Raw genomic sequence first — 18,918 nt, 5'->3', positions numbered from 1 at the left:
TCCCTTCATATGGTAATAATGTCTTCCATTAAAGGGAATCAATGAGTAGGATCTACCCTCCTAAGCCGTCTATATGGGGATGTAGGTCATGTAAAGCTGAATAAAATGATATCTTGATATCGGCGATCTGATGTGTTATTGCAGAGAAATCTACGTTTTTCTTAATATGTAAATGAGCTGTTAAGATCTATGGGCCGGACGTAGATCTCCCTGAGAATCTGCCTCCAGAGCTTATTATAAATGAAAGGGGGCGTTACCAGTGAGAGACATGTAATGACTGACAGTCTGCTCTCCTGATCTACATGTCTCACACTGATAACGGTGGTATCATCTTTCTCAGCAGCCTGATTACCCAGGACAATGCACCGCCGAGAACAATGATCTTTTGAGCTGCACCAAAGATCATTTCACCCCCTATGAACGAACGCTTTGCTAGATTACTGGTTCATCGGCAGCTTTCTTAGAAACGCTCGTTCACAATTATCTTTGTGTGCATGCAGCTTAAAGAGGTTGTTTGCAACATTGATGGCCTCTCCTTATTATAGGTAATCAATGCATTATTGGTGGGCATGCAGCACCCCCCGCTGATCAGCTGTTTTGACGGCGGCGGGAACTACTCAGTCATGGAGCTTCACAGCTTCGACAAGGTATAGTAGCCGCGGCCGGGTAATTCAGCATACACAATGCCAAGACAAGTGCTGGGAGCAGGCAGGAAGCGTGACCACAAGTATGTGATTTTCTTACATGAGGTCACCCCCTATTCAAATCAGTATGGGTTGGACGTGCAGTACCCAGGCGCAGCCACTCTACATTCAACGAAGCTGTGCAGCTCCACAACTGAGCAGTTCCGCCTATTGACACCAGGAGCAGCTGATCAGCGGGGGCACTGGATGTCACCCCCCCATGGTAAGGTATTGATTACCCATCATAAGCATAGGCCATCAATGTTAACGTCACTGACAACCTCTTTAAGCTTCTACAGATAGGTCATCAAGGTCATTAAGACTTGTTCCTTTTGGTAGTGTTCCCTATTTGCCAACAAAGAAAAAATCTCAAAACTTTTGAAACTTATGTAACTTGTGCATTTATGGCTGGATCCTCTCTCTACTGCCTGTTGTACGTGGTCCTGCACACAGCGAGATGCAATTCAGTCATTGCACGACCTGTGCGGGGACAGTGATGGCCGCTCCCGACCACTGGTCCTAAGCAGCCTATGGTTAGCGAGAGCCGTGTACGAGGCCGTGTAGGAAGCCAGTGGCGCCTCCTGCGACCGCAGTCATTATTCCTCTGCTGCTCAGTGCCGGGTTCCTTTAGTAACTGTTTGTCTTCTAGGTGGAATGATGCATCCAAAATACATAATGACATTTTTAGGTACATTTTACTTAGTAAATCTCCCCCGTAATTTCCATACAAAAGCAAAAACGATGTGTATTAGCTTATTCTTTACCAATTGATATTTGAAACTTGTTCTGTAATATCTCGGGGTGAAGATCAGTCCTCGAGGAGGGTTGTTACATCGAAGGACCCGCTTTTCTTTCTACAGATGTGAAATCATTCATCAATAACTCTTGTCTGTATGGAGAGATGATATAGATAGAAGGCAATGTGCTTATGTGTTCTTTAAGAAAGGTTGTAGAGACAAAGTTCCAGGGGTAGATCATTTGTGCAAACATTTAGCAAATTATTGAAATGTTGCAATTGATGAATCGGCCAAAAACATTTGGAAACACCAATGAGACAGTCGTAGGCCACGTTCCCATGACGAGCTTTTGTTGAGTTTTTAATGTTTAGAATTTCTGCACCTATTATGTAAATTAGGTTGCTTGCAGTTTCTCATTGCGTTTTTCTCGAGCATTTTTTAACATGCATTTTATCGCGTTTTTGACTCTGTTTTTTTGACTCTTTTGGGTTGGCCATTCTTTAAATAAAGCTGCTTTGTTTTTGATACTTCCTTGTATTTGGCATTGACAAAGCGTTATTGATATACTTAGTGCAGATTACATGTGTTTTTGATGCGTTTCTACAGCAGAAATACACTTAAAACGCATGTGCGTTTTTTACCTGTGGATTTTTTGCACCTAATACAAGTCTATGGAGAAATTCCGCACAGAAAACTCAGCGTACCCGCAACAGAAATTGACATGTTGCGGATTTGAAACACGCACCGCAGGTCTGGTTAACCTGCCTTAAAAAGAAGAAGCATGAGATTTCTATAAATCTCATCCACTTTGCTGGAACTGTAAGACGTTGCGTTTTCGGCACAGCAAAAATACACAGCGTCAAAAACGCCCTAAAATGTCATGGTGGAAGCGTAGTCTTAATGTTTTGGGGGATAAGCCACCTTGACCTATTTTGGACCATACAACCTTCTCTTCTTCTGAATCTCTGGATCCGTCAGTACCTCGTCTGACTATGACATCTAGATTTTACCCAGAAATTAGATTACGTTATTAAATGCGAACACTCTAAGTGAAGGACTGAAGAACCAACAACACAACTAAATCATTTAACATTTATGAAATTCTCAGCTTTAGTTTCTGGTATAAGCTCGGCCGTGGATGTGATATTGTGATCACAATGACCCTCAGCGGCTTCAGCATAAATTCTGCTCATATCTTTTCGTATCTCATCAGTACAAAGGGTGACGATGAGGGTTATAGAAGTTGGCTCTAACCTTGGAACTGAGCGAGTTTTTCATTATTCTTTGTTTCATGAAAAAAAGAATTGTACTTTAGTGCACTGTTAGAAGTCTGAGCAGGAGGACTGTGGAATATAACATAACTTATATTAAAAATTAGAGGTATAAAAACCCTGCAGCATGGAGACGAGATTTTATCTGCTGCTGAATTACTTATAGATCCCAGAATCTTTAGCGTTGGAGATTCTTCCCCTTGTTCCTTCTCTTCATCCCTCTTGTATATTTTTCTCTTTTTTCCTCCTTTCATGCTTCCATCTTTCTATTCTATTCTATTCTATTCTATCTATTCTATTCTATTCTATTCTATTTTTGTCTGTTTTATCAATGCCTTTTTCATAGAATCCAACAACTCTACAAGACACCCAACAATCAGTGAGTAATCTGTAACAGGAAGCCTGAAGTGCCCACTTTCCCTGGAGCGACAGCGCTCGCACAGGGGGAATGAAATGTTACTCTGATCTATGGACTTCGATGGGCTGCTGGCATAATGCATGGAAAGGTTGGGTAGCTTTCGCAGTGAAATATGATCTTTGTATCCATTCTTCACTGTGACTGATAGATGACGGTCTAAATGAGGGACCTCTATCTTTTCACTCAGAATTGCCTAAGAGGATGATCACCTAACTTGTTACAGTTCAGAAATATTGTATATTACTATTCCAAGATTGTGTTTTCATCACCATCATTAACAAGAGTGGATCGTTTTGTAGACAATGGTAATTATGACTAGTTAGAGCTGAAGACTTGGACTTAAAACGGTTGTTTAACTGAAAAAAGACACTGGAATGAGAATAAAATAGTTGTACAACCTACTAATATAGTACAATCAAATATTTCTCCGAGGATGTGTTTATACCAAGGAAGGTGACGGTCACAAGGGGGCATTCTCTGCGTCTGGAGGAGAGAAGGTTTTTCCACCAACATAGAAGAGGATTCTTTACTGTTAGGGCAGTGAGAATCTGGAATTCCTTGCCTGAGGAGGTGGTGATGGCGAACTCAGTCAAGGGGTTCAAGAGAGGCCTGGATGTCTTCCTGGAGCGTAACAATATTGGATATTACAGTTATTAGGTTCTTTACAAGGACGTAGATCTGGGGATTTATTCTGACGGAATATAGGCTGAACTGGATGGACACATGTCTTTTTTCGACCTTGCTAACTATGTTACTATGTTACAAAGGTGTCAATAGAAATGAGTCAGTCAGTTATGTTGCATAAAATACTATTTTTATATCCTTCTTAATTGCTAAGTCTACCCCCGCTCCAACCCACCCAAAAAAACTCATATACTCACCTCTCAAAACTCTCGGACTGTCACAAGTCCTGCAGCGTGGACTCTGTCTCCTGGCGGCCATGGGACATTCTGTCAACATTGTCTCTGATCAGCTGTAGCCTTCACAGCTCCGTCAGACATCGGCTGTAGCCTTCACAGCTCCGTCAGACATCGGCTGTAGCCTTCACAGCTGCATCAGACATCAGCTGTAGCCTTCACATCTTCGTCAGACATCGGCTGTAGCCTTCACAGCTTCGTCAAACATCGGCTGTAGCCTTCACAGCTCTGTCAGACATCAGCTGTAGCCTTCACAGCTGCATCAGACATCGGCTGTAGCCTTCACAGCTTCATCAGACATCAGCTGTAGCCTTCACAGCTCCGTCAGACATCAGCTGTAGCCTTCACAGCTCCGTCAGACATCGGCTGTAGCCTTCACAGCTGCATCAGACATCGGCTGTAGCCTTCACAGCTCCTTCAGACATCGGCTATAGCCTTCACAGCTTCATCAGACATTGGCTGCAGCCTTCACAGCTTCGTCAGACATCGGCTGTAGCCTTCACAGCTTCATCAGACATCGGCTGTAGCCTTCACAGCTTCATCAGACATCGGCTGTAGCCTTCACAGCTGCATCAGACATCGGCTGTAGCCTTCACAGCTCTGTCAGACATCGGCTGTAGCCTTCACAGTTTAATTAGACATTGGCCGGAGCCTTCACAGCTCCATCAGACGTCTTCTGTAGCCTTCACAGCTATGTGAGACATCGGCTGCAGCCTTCACAGCTCTGTCAGGCATCGTTTGTAGCCTTCACAGCTCCGTCAGATATCGGCTGCAGCCGTCACAGCTCCGTCAGATATCGGCTGTAGCCTTCACAGCTCCGTCAGATATTGGCTGCAGCCTTCACAGGTCCGTCAGACAGAACAGTTCTGATGGAAGTGTGATGGTTGCAGCCAATCAGAGGACATTAATTGACTTTAGTCAATGTCACATGACAACCAGAAGACAGAACTCCAACATCGCTGGAGCAACACTGGTTTGGGACGTGAGTATGTGTTTTTTTTCTTTTGTTCATTTATCTGGGGGAGGCTTAATCATTTAAGAAGGGTTTCGTCCAGTAGTGGACAACCCCTTTAAAAAAAAAGTAAGTATATTTTATTGTAATTGGACAACCCCTTTAAAGCATACAAGACCTAAAGCAGTTTTACAGTCTTCTCACATGCCATTTAATCACCCCTAATTGTCATCAACAGAGGGGTCTACAGACTCTTCAGTAAGTGGACGTTAGCCTTCAGCTCTGGTTGGGTCCTGTTCATAGAATGAGCCGTAAGTGCATTCACTACTGCATTCAGCCATTGAAAAATGAGAAACCTATTTAGATCCATTATTCATAAACTATGTCCAGTATGCGGGCTCACTGTACCCCATAACATGTACCAAACCGTATTCACAGATTCCCTCCTATTCCTATTATTACGAACAACTTTAAATCTTCTAATATTTTAATGAAACTTTTAGTTTCCAAGTTGTGCCTGATATTTTGTAATTTAGCATTTTCTCCCATCTGCTTATCCGGCTTACAATCTTTATTTAATAGGAACAGTCGGATATATTAGTTTAGAAGCAGACGCAGTTTACCTTTTCACTTGCACAAAACCCAGCTTAATCTGCTGGAATGTATTCACCGTATTGTAATGTATTAGTTTCCATGAGTACATTCTGTTACTTGGCCTTGAAGTGAAATTCCTGTCAGTACATATTCTAATTTCTCTTTTTCCAACTATTGATGACTTTAGAAAGATTCAAACCCTCTGGATGCATAGCAAAATGACAGATTATTCACTGTTCTTTGGCAACCACCACCATTAGCAACTCCACAACAATTGCATGAAAAAAAGTTTTTATTTGTTATAAAATGTTTAAAATGTTATTTCTTAGATTAAACGTGTTCAAAGTGTTAAGCGAGCCAAAAAACGTAGGACGACAAAAAAAACATAACATTGACTACAAAGCAGTGCATATTGCATTATCAGATGGGTACAATAGACATCAACTTCTAGAGTTTCAGAATAATAGAAACAGTGGTCATAACCTCCATAACATATGTACAAAAAATTTAGTACATGTACCTATTTATATGTATCTGGCAAACATGCCCTTATGCATGATGGCTTTCACTATGCAGAGTTACCACACGACACGCTCCCCAATGCGCGTTTCGCATTTTTGATCTTGCTTCTTCAGGGGAAATTGATGAATGTTAGAAAGTATCATATAGTAACAATCTACACTACAAGTAACATAACAGTAGCTCTCTGACTCGTAAGTTTTCAGAGGAATCAGCACATGTCAAATATATTTATATAGACCTGTGACAAAGTGACTTTTGTATGTTTACACCCACCTGCAAGTGCAGACGGGCGTACCCTTAGAAGAGAGAGCCCCAATAACAGTACCAGTTGACTTTCCCCGATCCAAAAATAATAATGCTCGTGTGACACAGAGGAGGTGCCTTAAAGTCAGAGATGTTTCCACAGACAGTTTTTGAGGAAGGATCCAAAAAAGACAGCTGAGTATTTACTACATTCCTCTGGTGAGTAGTTGGTCACTAGCCCATTCTGCCGTACATGCAATTTATTAGGTGGGAATGATGGCGCTAAAATGACTTAGGTAGTGAGGTGCTTCACCAGGCAGTATCCGTGGTACACCAAAGGAACCTGAAAGATAAAAAATAGAGGTTATGTTGGTGCACTGACAATAACATTAGGGAGGATGCAGTAATTTAAGGTGGTTGTCCACTATTAGGACAACTCTTCACGATCTAAGTCTTTGGGATCAAAAATATAAAAAGCTTATACTCCCTTCCTGTGCCGGCGCCGTTCCAGTGGTGCCAGCACTCGCATTCCTGAGCTTTTGTGCGGTTGTTATAACATGTGAGGCTGGCACCCAATCAGCACCTGTATCACTGTCTCTGTAGTGAGAGTAGCCGCAGCCCTGACTTCCTCTTGATGTTCGTTTTTCACGAGGACAGATGTTTTTGGGGACAGTGATTCCAGTGCTGATTGGGTGCCAGGCTAATGTGTCATAACAACCACACAAGAGCCCTGGAAACGCAAGTGCCGACACCGCTGGAATGGTACTGGCATCGGCGGTGAGTGTAAGTGTCACGCTGCAGCTCTGCAGATAAATGCAAACTTCACTAAGAAGCGGCACGGTGGAGAGAGGACTGCAATCCTGTTCAGAGCAGACCAGCAAAACTGCAGCAAGGCTACCACCAGGTGGAAGCAGAATAGTCAAACAAGCCTACCAAAGAGTAGCAGAGTACCAAGTGGAAAATCACATACGGAGTCAGAGGAAAGCCAAGAGGTCAGTACCAGTCTGAAGCAGAAGTACCAGAAGGAAGAGACAGAGTCAGGTCAGTGTCAAAGCCGAGTCAAGTACCGGGGAATCCAGACACGAAGGGAAAACAGTCGGGGCGGGATGAGGAATGAACACACGAGCAAGGTCAGCTAAATGCAGCAGGACAAATCAGGGTTTCACCAGAGGCAGCTACTCACGCAGTAGGCAGGAAGTATAACTGATACTGCTTGCAGGATACAAAGCAGAGAAATAGCAGACCTGAAACCAAAATGAGGCAGAAAGTTAACTCCTGAAATGCCCAGACTGGGGAAAGGAGATACAAAACCTGGTCCGGATCATGACAGTAAGCTTTTTTATTTTATCAGGGCCAAGCATGGGGTATGATAAGGGGTTGTGCAAGTAGTGGACAATTTCTTTAAAAATAAGTACCTTTTTTTTAATTTAGGATCAAAATCACAAACCAGTTGTTTTCTCCGAATCGGAGCCTTCATCAGGTAGTGTATTGTAAGCGTGCAAAGACGCTGTTTAAATACACATAATATAATTAACATATGTAACACGATGAAGTATTTAGTAAAAAATACAGAATTGAGTATGTTCAAAAAGGAAAATTAGAAAAATTAAAAGATAATTAAGATATAAAATAAAATTCTAAAAATGGATGTTTTCAGTAAATATAGATAATGTGTAAGTATTAAAAACTGTACATATCATGAAAAGTTCATTTTTAATATTAGTAATGGTCTTTTTATGAAACATATATAATTCACTTTCAGTTCACTGTTGAGATGAGTCCAATGATCTCTGCAGAATTGTTGTAATTCGGCCACATGGGAGGGTTTCCAAGCCTTTTAAGGTCATGCCTCGGCATCTCCATCGGATTAAGGTCAGGACTTTGACTAGGCCACTCCAAAGTCTTAATTTTGTTTTTTCTTAAGCCATTCCGAGGTGGACTTGCTGATGTGTTTTGGATCATAGTCCTGCTGCATAACCCAAGTGCGCTTCAGCTTGAGGTCACAAACAGATGGCCGGACATTCTCCTTCAGGAATTTTTAGTAGACAGCAGAATTCATGGTTACTTTTACCCCAGCAAATTCTCCAGGTCCTGAAGCCGCAAAACAGTCCCAGACCATCACACAACCACCACATTTTACTGTTGGTATGATGTTCCTTTTCTTAAATGCTGTGTTACTTCTACGCCAGATGAAATGGGACATGCACCTTCCAAAAAGTTCAACTTTTGTCTCGTCAGTCCACAGAGTATTCTCCCAAAAATCTTTGCGATCATCAAGATGTTCTCTGGCAAAATTGAGAACTTTATGTTCTTATTGCTCATCAGTGGTTTTCATAATCACCAAGCTTAACTGAGGCAAGTGAGACCTGCAGTAATTTCTTTGTTGTGGGGTCTTTTGTGACCTCTTTGAGTCGTCACTGAGCACTTGGGGTAATTTTGTTTGACCGGCCACTCCGGGGAAGGTTCACCACTTTTCCATGTTTTCACCATTTGTGGTTCACTGAAGTACCAAAGCTTGAGAAATGGCTTTAGAGCCTTTTAAAGACTGAAAGAACTCAATTACTTTGTTTCTGATTGTTCCAGAATTTCTTTGGATCACGGCATGATGCCTAGTTTTTGGGTATCTTTTGGTCTACTTCACTTTGTCAGGCAAGTCCTATTTAAGTGATTTCTTGATTGAGAACTGTTGTTGCAGTAATCAAACCTGCTTGTGGCTAGAAAATTTGAACTCTGCTTCCCAAAGATGTGATAAACCTTAGATCATTTTTGTTTTAAGTGGGGTGGGGCGCAATCGCTTTTTCACACAGGTCCCTATAGGTTTGGCTTTCTTTTTCCCTTAATAATAAAGTCCTTCATTTAAAAACTGCATTTAGTGTTTACTTGTATTATCTTTGTCTAATATTTAAATTTGCTTGGTGATTTGAAGCATGTAAGTGTGACAAACATGCAAACGAATAGGAAATCAGGAAGGGGGCAAACACTTTTTCACACAACTGTAATAGATCATTGTATTTTATTGTAGAAAATGAGATGATTTAAAGACAAATCTTAATAATTTCCACCTAAGAATATACTGTAAGTGCCTTTTATATGTGTTTTGGTTTTTGTAGGCACATGTGCCATTGAAACTCATCTTTTTCTCCGTCTTGTATTTGCTGAAGGCTATGATGAACTGTCAGCTATTTCACATCCAATCCATTATTATTCTTTGTTATTCTCTCAGTTATGTAGTCACTTTTTTCCAGTCCAGCAATCAGTAATTTTTGTCTGTGAGTAAAGCTTGCTTTTGGGCATTCTTCACATAAAACAACACAAGCTGCAAAGTAAAGTAGGCAGTTGTTGACATCCACTTATATATTCCAAACCTGGCCTGCAGCACCACTACTGTGACCTGGGAATAGTATATGGTTCTCGCTCTTTCCACATCTCAATGTGTCCCTAAACTCCTTTGCTTTATCTGGCATATATTTCATTGTACCATAATAAGGTCCCATAGGCACAAACCTGAGGATTTTCAAACACCTTCATTGACTTTTACTGAACAGGGCACCTGTATATTTTGTGCATTGCATCAAAAAACGTACCATTAAGACTGGGACAACACGGTGACTTTAGCACATCACAGAATAATGCAAGTGAAGGAGTCACAATGAGACCGAAAAGATACCACGACCATGACAAGGAAGTGGCCAAAAATCCAACTAGTTCCAACTATTTGAGATTTGTTACGTTGTAGCTCTGAATGTGGCCCCATAGCAGTGACATACAACAATCTGTCTCCCCATGTAGTCCCAGGATAAGTGTCAATAAATCCTAGGCTTTCGGTCTAGCCTGGATTGTGAGGAAAGAATTAACGAGACCACATATGGCATGTTAGGCACTACTAACATTATGAGCGCACTAGCGCCTACCCTACTTGTAGGACCTACCCTACTTGTAGGACCTACCCTACTTGTAGGACTTGTGGAAGAGTTTCGTTGGCCGAATATGCATGAAGAAAAAGTTTTATAACAAGATGAGTATGCAATATGTTGTATCTGTAAATGAGCTAATATGCCTTCATTTAGTCTGTGTGATTCTACTAACAGGACGTATGTCACTATGGAACCATATTGGTTGGGTCTACCCATCCATAAATGAGTTTTAAGTTCTATAACATACTAATATAGTACAATTATTCCAGATGCTCTGATTTTCAGGTCATTAACTAAGCCAATCTCCTTCTTTGTCATGGTCAATACATATAGAATGAGGTTGGCTTATCTATTAAAATTAATTAGTTACCCACAACCTTTACACTGGGCGACTCTTCAGGTGCCAACACAGGAAGCTTTCTGTTATTGTCGACCACAGGACAGAAGTGGAGCTGCCAACTAGAACAGAGCCTTAAAAAATTGGAGCACCTAGTGTAGCATCCTCTGCCCATTAATGGGAACTGATTCCTCTATTGAAACAAGCTGATCTCTTAGGTTCAGTGAAGATGGATTGCTAAATATTACCGTCTCTACTGATTTGTGTGATTAAAGGTAGAGGATTAGAGTATCTGTGAAGTTACATTCAACTCCTGATTAGGTTTGGCGCTGTAACAACACTCTGCATTTGAAACCGGTTTAATATCCTACATATCAGACTTATCAACTCTTCCTGAGTCTACGGAGGAAGTAGAGACTTCCCGAACTCCTGGAAGAATCAGTAAGTCTCCCAGAAACATTGAAATCTCTAGAGATTCTAGAGGTCTTCTTGTGCGCTAGTATGTCACAAAAGTGGAAAAAGGATGTGCAGAGGGTGAGAGAGTGGAATATGAATCGGTGTAGAGTTAGGGTGGCCATAAAAAGGGGCAAAACTATGTAAAAAATGTAACTGGTATGCAACACTAAGCTGTCAATCTCTTGGGTGGCAATCTTATACTTAGCAAATATGCTTAAAATGTTACCTTCTTAAAGAAGCAGTCCTCCTCCTCTCATCAAATTTTTTATTGTCTTAATATATTGCAATCATCATATTACCGTATACAACACTATGTACTTACAATTGCTCATTTTGCCTTTCTACCCAGATAATTCTTCTCCTTTCCATTAGGTTTATGTCAACATGTGATTAAAAACTGACTAGCTAAATTCTTCTAAGCTCTTTGTAGAAACAAGAGGAAAATTGTATCTGCACAAGTCATGAGTCACTGCAAAAGTCTATGGCGGGGGGAGGATGGAGCAGCTGGGTCATGAGTTGAAGAGGGGAATAACAAATTCAGGGACAGGAGACTTCCTGTTGCCACATAGAGCAGAGAAAAGAGAAGAATTAACTGAGTAGAAAGGCAAAATGACCAATTGTAAGCACACAGTGCTATATAATATGACGATTGCAATATATTAAAGGGAATCTGTCAAACCATTTTTCGCCTATAAGCTGCGGCCACCGCCATCAGGGGCTTATCTACAGCATTCTGTAATGCTGCAGATAAGCCCACGATGTAACCTGAAATATAAGATCAACAAGTATGATTATACTCACCCAGGAGCGGTCCCGGTGTGGTCCGGTCTGATGGGCGTCACGATCCGGATCCGCCGCCTCCCATCTTCATACGATGATGTCCTCTTCCTTGCTTTGTGTTGCGGCGCAGGCGTACTTCATCTGCCCTGTTGAGGGCAGAGCAAAGTACTGCAGTGTGCAGGCACTGGGAAAGATCAGAGAGGCCCAGCGCCTGCGCACTGCAGTACTTTGCCCTCAACAGGGCAAATCAGTATGCCTGTGCAGGAGCAGTGACAGAAGCAAGAAAGAGGACGTCATCGCATGAAGATGGGAGGCCCCGGACCGGACCGCGACGCCCATCGGACCGGACCGCCCCTGGGTGAGTATAATCTAACTTGTTTTTCTTATATTTCAGGTTACATCGGGGACTTATCTACAGCATTACAGAATGTTGTAGATAAGCCCCTGATGGCAGCGGCAGCAGCTTATAGTCGAAAAATGGGGTGACAGATTCCCTGTAAGAGGATAAAATCTTTGGTGGGAGAATGATTGCTTCTTTAAAGCTACGTGAAACTGACCTTAAAGAGAATCTGTGATGCGATTAATTCTGCTAAATCATTGGCAGCATGTATCAGATCCTGCTTTGATTATTGCATCCAGGTATATTTTTCTTTGAAATGCTCTGACATTTCAGAGAATGTATATTTTGAAGATGCCCGCATTGCTCCAGGTGATTGACTGATCTCTCCTACTGTGGGAGACCGGTCAGTAACCTGGAGTGGCGCAGGAAGAGGATGGCTGGGGGAAACGCAAGATTAGGCTTGCCTCTCCCTATTGTCCCCAACATCAATCTATATTTTCATGGAAATTCAAGAAGGTTTTTGCGAAAAATATACTTGGCGGACAGGATTTGATTCATGCTATTAATGGTTTGAGCAGCATGAATCACGTTTCAGGTTCCCTTTAAGTTCATAAAGGCATTGTCTCACAAGAGACATTCATCACTATTCCATAAACAGAAGTGAGGACCAACTCTGGGTCTCATATTTTTCACCAGAACAGTGGTCCTCGAGCCATGTTCCAGCTGGTAGAGAAGTGGTGGCCACGCTTGTGCCATGTGTCTAGAGATAGCTAATAGGTCCCACCTCTGGAACAAACTTCTAGACTTATCAGACAGACATAACGCTTTTTTAGTTAAACCTGCTAAAATCCCTTTTCAGAGATCCACCCCACAACACATCTTTTTTTAACGGTTCCCCTATTTCTTAGGTCAACGTGTAATCTCTCTTTTCCAAAAAATGGTGTGGTCAAGTTCAGAAACATCATTCAGAAGTGACCCAATTCTGGCAAACATTTAGCTTTCTTACCAATAAGGTTTAACAAAATCTCATAAAAAATAGTTACTAGAACAGTCCAGAAAACAAGGAGTTAAGCAATTAATTGCATTAGTAATCCACCCTGAAGGGTTTCATCTACAATGTGTAGAACTTTCCATGGCTTGTCCATCATTTAACACTCTCATGCCCTGGGAGTAGTGATGAATAACAATGAGATGTAATGATGGATGGTCGGATCTAAGCGGACGGACGTTCATTATTGTGCCCACCGGTTTGGGATTTTCTCTATCGGTTGCGGTAGCTTCCCCATAGGCTTCAGATTGATTCCATATGACCTTGGCACTGGGACATGACCACGACGTACGATTATCCTATAGGCCACACATGTCTATAGCATTGATGTAGAAATACGAAGTCATGACATCTATCCCAATCATCTGTGAATTAATTTTCTCTCCCTAACCTACATCTCCAGCAATGTCACAACCCATTTAACGTTAACTATGAAAAACCTCATTATCTATATGTACGCGGATGTGTGAACATGTCATGTATGGCCCCGAGGACAGAAGGGAAAGGAGGGACGTGATCAAAATCTTTAAATATGTGAAAAGTTTAAGTAGAAAGGAAATATTCTTCATAGGAAACTAAGAACAAGGGCGCCTAATGTGCATAATATGGAAATTTATCGGGGGGGGGGGGGGAAGTAAGAGCTATGTCCAACATTTTCCGAAAGAGTTGAAGATGGTTGGAATAAAGTTCCAGTCGAAATGAAAGTCGATGTGCTTGAGACATATATCCATCCGGAGTGAAAAGTAACCGGATAAGGGCGGAGTAAATGTCGTCAATCTTCTATTTTCCTTGCGTATTTCTAGATCACATTATTTATCAATAGAAAGAAAGCGGCAAAGAATAATATAGAATCACAATGCGTAGACCTTTTTGGTATTTTGAAGGGAATGAGTCTATAGTGTAAATCATTTTTATGTTAAATGCATTTTTTATTTTTTTTACGTTTTGATATATTTTTTTTGTTTCCAATATTATTATCTATAAAAAAAATAGAAATCTCACACACTGGCTACTAGACCTAATATTAGACACACACTTCTTGTTCTGCACAGAATACTTTTCAGATGTCTCATTATCATCACAGACAGCATTTCAGTGAAAGGTAACATCTCTAAATAAAGCAGATAACACAGGACCCACCATTTTTAATAGGTGATTGTCGTAGCACGCCTCCTCCTACACTTGTACAATGACCTTTGCCCAGATTAAAGGTCAGATTGTGTTTCTGTTCAAAAGATAGGGTCTGAATTAAGACTTCGGTACCTATTTATATAAAGTTGGCCGAAACTGCTGTTATCTGGGGAAACTGACGTTAGTCTAATGTGTATGGGGCCTCCGGACTGTTGGGGGTGATAAGTGTTAGGCTGTTTGAATTTTCACCCTTGACCTATTTATTATTAAAGGGGTGTTCCCATCTCCAAAATCCTATCCCAGTATGTAGTAGGTGTAATAATAATAATAATATTAGAAAATATCTTCAATTAGAAATGTAGTATAGTTTTTCTGATTCATTGTGTCTTTCTCATGTGCAGGTATTGCAGGACCTTAGGTAGCCATGGTTACGACCACTAGCAACTAGGTAACTGTCACTGTATCAGTGGTCGTAACCATGGATACCTAAGGTCCTGCAATAACTGCACATGAGGAAAAACTATAGTACATTTCTAATTGGCGCTAATTGCTAATTTTATTATTATTACATCTACTACGTGTTGGGATAGGATCTTGGAAATGGGAATACCCCTTTAAGGAAATAACCTGCTGCCAGATCTGTTTGGCAACAACTTTCTCCACACTCCACTTTGAAAATACATAAACTTTTGAGCCAAAAGATATGAGGTACAGTAGTCAGGGTAGCTGTCAGCCGAGCAATCATTTTTCTGACATCTATTCAATGTGTATGGAGGCCTTTAGTTTGTTGCTGCTAATGTTCATGTGCAGAATAGGAATATTAGACCTAGTAGCCGGTGTAAAAATTGCAAGATTTTTATTTCCCATAAACTTAGAACATGATTCCAGAAATAAAAAAAAAAAAAGCATTATCAAAATTTTAAAAATAATCATTTAAAAAAAATTGTTTTAAACCATATGTAATATCCTGCTGACACATTCCCTTTAATAGTTAAATCATATTAGGCAATTGGCAAACCTTCTAGGTCTTCATAGGCAACGTTATGATAGGCAAAGGACATTACCAATGCTACGCAGAAAATGATAGAAATTAAAAATACTGTGACATTTCATCAAAAATATTGGTATTGTACTACTCAGCTTATCTTCTATTTGGATTCTGACCGTAGGTGTAAATACTGTAAATCAATACAAATTTCCAAGACAAGTGAAATCTTCTTAAGATGTAACTAGAAGTTCTTTGCTGAGCATAAAAGCAAATGACAACGTTTAGGCCTCCAAGGGCCTTTTTCAGTGTGAACACTAATCTCAACCACATACAGATGGGCACTAATTACAATATTTTATGTTTCACTCGCCCATTTTGGCAAAAGATATTATAAATACCGTACAGTATATTATATATCATTCTATGTATTTTTCTTCTTTATTTTGCAGAGAAATGATGAAGAAGCTGTAGTGGACAGAGGAGGGACACGCTCGCTTCTCAACACACAATTCGAGAAAGAAGATTTGGAAGGTAAGAGGAATGGTCATCTTTTGGTCTGGTCATAAAGGAGGCATTACAACAAATCAAGTGACGTGATGTCTCATTTCTAACAGGTGATATTACCAGTAAGATATATTCATCACTTTTTTTGCTGCACTGCAGATCTAGCTTAAAGGGAAGCAGTCGTAAACTTTTACACCCCCAAACCATTTATAGGATTTTGCAGCTCTTTAAAGGATAAGCAAAGTTGATCCATTTATTAACCCGAAATAATGCTCGATCAGTGAGAAATTGTATTTTGAAGTTCTGCATAAATGTATCTGGAAGTGCACTGGGACGTGACGATGCACTTACAGCAGGGAATACATGAGGCTGAGAAGCTGTAAGTGCATCGTCACGTCCCAGTGCACTTCAGGATACATTTATGCAGAGCGAGGCTGAGAAGCTGTAAGTGCATCATCACGTCCCAGTGCACTTCAGGATACATTTATGCAGAGCGAGGCTGAGAAGCTGTAAGTGCATCGTCACGTCCCAGTGCACTTCAGGATACATTTATGCAGAGCGAGGCTGAGAAGCTGTAAGTGCATCCTCACGTCCCAGTGCACTTCAGGATACACTTATGCAGAACGAGGCTGAGAAGCTGTAAGTGCATCGTCACGTCCCAGTGCACTTCAGGATACATTTATGCAGAGCGAGGCTGAGAAGCTGTAAGTGCATCGTCACGTCCCAGTGCACTTCAGGATACACTTATGCAGAACGAGGCTGAGAAGCTGTAAGTGCATCGTCACGTCCCAGTGCACTTCAGGATACATTTATGCAGAACGAGGCTGAGGAGCTGTAAGTGCATCGTCACGTCCCAGTGCACTTCAGGATACACTTATGCAGAACGAGGCTGAGAAGCTGTAAGTGCATCGTCACGTTCCAGTGCACTTCAGGATACATTTATGCAGAACGAGGCTGAGGAGCTGTAAGTGCATCGTCACGTCCCAGTGCACTTCAGGATACATTTATGCAGAACGAGGCTGAGAAGCTGTAAGTGCATCATGACGTCCCAGTGCACTTCAGGATACATTTATGCAGAACTTCAAAACACGATGTCTCAATGGTGGAGCGTTGCTTTGGGTTAATAAAGGGATCAAACTGCTTATCTTTTAAAGGGCTACACAGACATAAAAGGTTTACGGGTGTAAAAGTTTCTTACAAACTCCTTTTAAATACTTATATACATGGTTGATTGATCGACAATTAGAGTGCAAAAAAACTGCTCCTCTCATATTGCTTAGGTCAGGCCCAATGATGTAAAAAAAAATCCACTTGGTTGGCTCCTGTTGTCATTGGTCGCCCATTGAGTCGTATGGAAAAACTACCCCTCTGCTGGTAATGTTTATTGCATGCAGGAGAGCGGGGGCATAAACTAAGTTAGAATGGGATGAAGTCGCTATGAGATGAGTCTATTTCATTCTGCAGTTTGTGATATATTCAGTTGGGGTTTACGGAACATTTTCAGTAATTTTCTTCTGTATCTTTTTGTATAAATGTTCTGCGCCATTAGAGTAAATTGCATGTGCGGTACATTATCTCTGACACATACTTGCGGTATAGAGACAGAAACAATGATCTTGTCAAACCCTATACAAATGGCCCCACTGCAGAATGACATATACAATTAGATCGAAATGTGATACGGCTGGGTAATAAATGACTCTAATTTGCGTGTGATTAAAATTACTTTTAGCATTGTGGACAAATTGTATTCGTGACAGATACTTTTATTTCTTTGATTTTTTTTATCTGTTGTATTTTAGTTGATTTAATTGATTAACTCCTATCACACATCTATAAGAATAGTGGAAAAAACTCATGGCCAAAGATAGTGATATTAGGTCTGCTGTGCAGCACTATAGTAGGGAGCAATAATACAGCTCTTATTGAAATCTATGGGCTTCTGTTGGATTTTTCTCCTGCTGGTATGGGGCATACTATTGTTATATATTACTTTGTAAGAATTACAATATATGCTTTTTTCAGCTTTGGACATAATCTTGCAATTTACGTATTGAAGTTATGTGCATAAAAAGTTAATTATCTTTGTAAAAACATTGCTTTACTTATCTTATGCTGAATTGAGCTCCAGAGCTGCAGTCATAGATCTGCAGTCTTCATTTCTGAAACCTTCCAGCATTTTCCTGTTTGGCCAATATTTGTACAGAGTTCACACTGGTGAAGTAAAAGAAAAAGTTTATGAACTACAGTTTTGATAGGTTTGTTAGATTATTATTGACCCCTGGATGAAGCATTTCAGTGCGAAACGCACGTCGGGTGTGATGGGTCCCTGGAACAACTATTGAAGTAACTACATATGTGTTTAATGGTTACATTGCTCTCCCTTATGTTGGCTTTAACAAATGGACATATGTTTTTGGGGTATTTGGCAGAGCTACAATCATAACACTGGGGTTATTATTATACATTTTGAATACTTTTTTCTTTAATTGTAGCTACTTTGCCTTGTTCTAAAATATGACCTAGTGTTCGACTGTGGCTCTGCTGGATACCCCAGTGTATATTTCTGATAATGAATACAGGGCTTCTTTAAATTCTACACAAAATGTCGCTTTTTCTGACTACTACAGTCTCAGAATTTTTCTTTCCCTTCGTGATAAGCATATTTTGTAGATAGTAGAGCCCCTCTAGCTGTTATGACTTGCTATAGACATGAAGCATAGCCAAACACCAGCTTATTGCACTCTTTATGTAGGATTTACCCATTCCTAATGGACATTGGCCTCCAATTGACTAGTATTCTTGGGTTGTCAAGGTCCAAGAAGTTAAGGCCCCGTCTCACATAGCGAGATCGCTAGCGAGATCGCTGCTGAGTCACAAGTTTTGTGACGCAACAGCGACCTCAGTAGCGATCTCGCTATGTGTGACACGTACCAGCGATCAGGCCCCTGCTGTGAGATCGCTGGTCGTGTCGGAATGGCCTGGACCTTTTTTTGGTCGTTGAGGTCCCGCTGACATCGCTGAATCGGTGTGTGTGACACGGATTCAGCGATGTCTTCACTGGTAACCAGGGTAAACATCGG

At 41.0% G+C, this 18,918-nt stretch overlaps 1 protein-coding gene across 5 annotated transcripts in view; it reads left to right on the top strand.

Annotated features, from left to right (window-relative positions):
• The window catches only part of SLC4A10 (solute carrier family 4 member 10), a 198,911-nt gene that overhangs the window by 52,189 nt on the left and 127,804 nt on the right, over positions 1-18,918 (top strand). For all 5 annotated transcript variants that reach the window (XM_077272834.1, XM_077272835.1, XM_077272837.1 and 2 more), the window contains one exon: positions 15,781-15,862. In XM_077272834.1, coding sequence (XP_077128949.1) covers positions 15,781-15,862 — 82 coding nt within the window. The remainder of the gene's footprint in view (positions 1-15,780; positions 15,863-18,918) is intronic.

Source organism: Ranitomeya variabilis, chromosome 7 (genome assembly GCF_051348905.1).
Source record: "Ranitomeya variabilis isolate aRanVar5 chromosome 7, aRanVar5.hap1, whole genome shotgun sequence".
NCBI classification, from domain to species: domain Eukaryota; kingdom Metazoa; phylum Chordata; class Amphibia; order Anura; family Dendrobatidae; genus Ranitomeya; species Ranitomeya variabilis.
The sequence above is the reverse complement of the archived record's forward strand: the minus strand, read 5'-3'. Positions and strand labels throughout refer to the sequence as shown.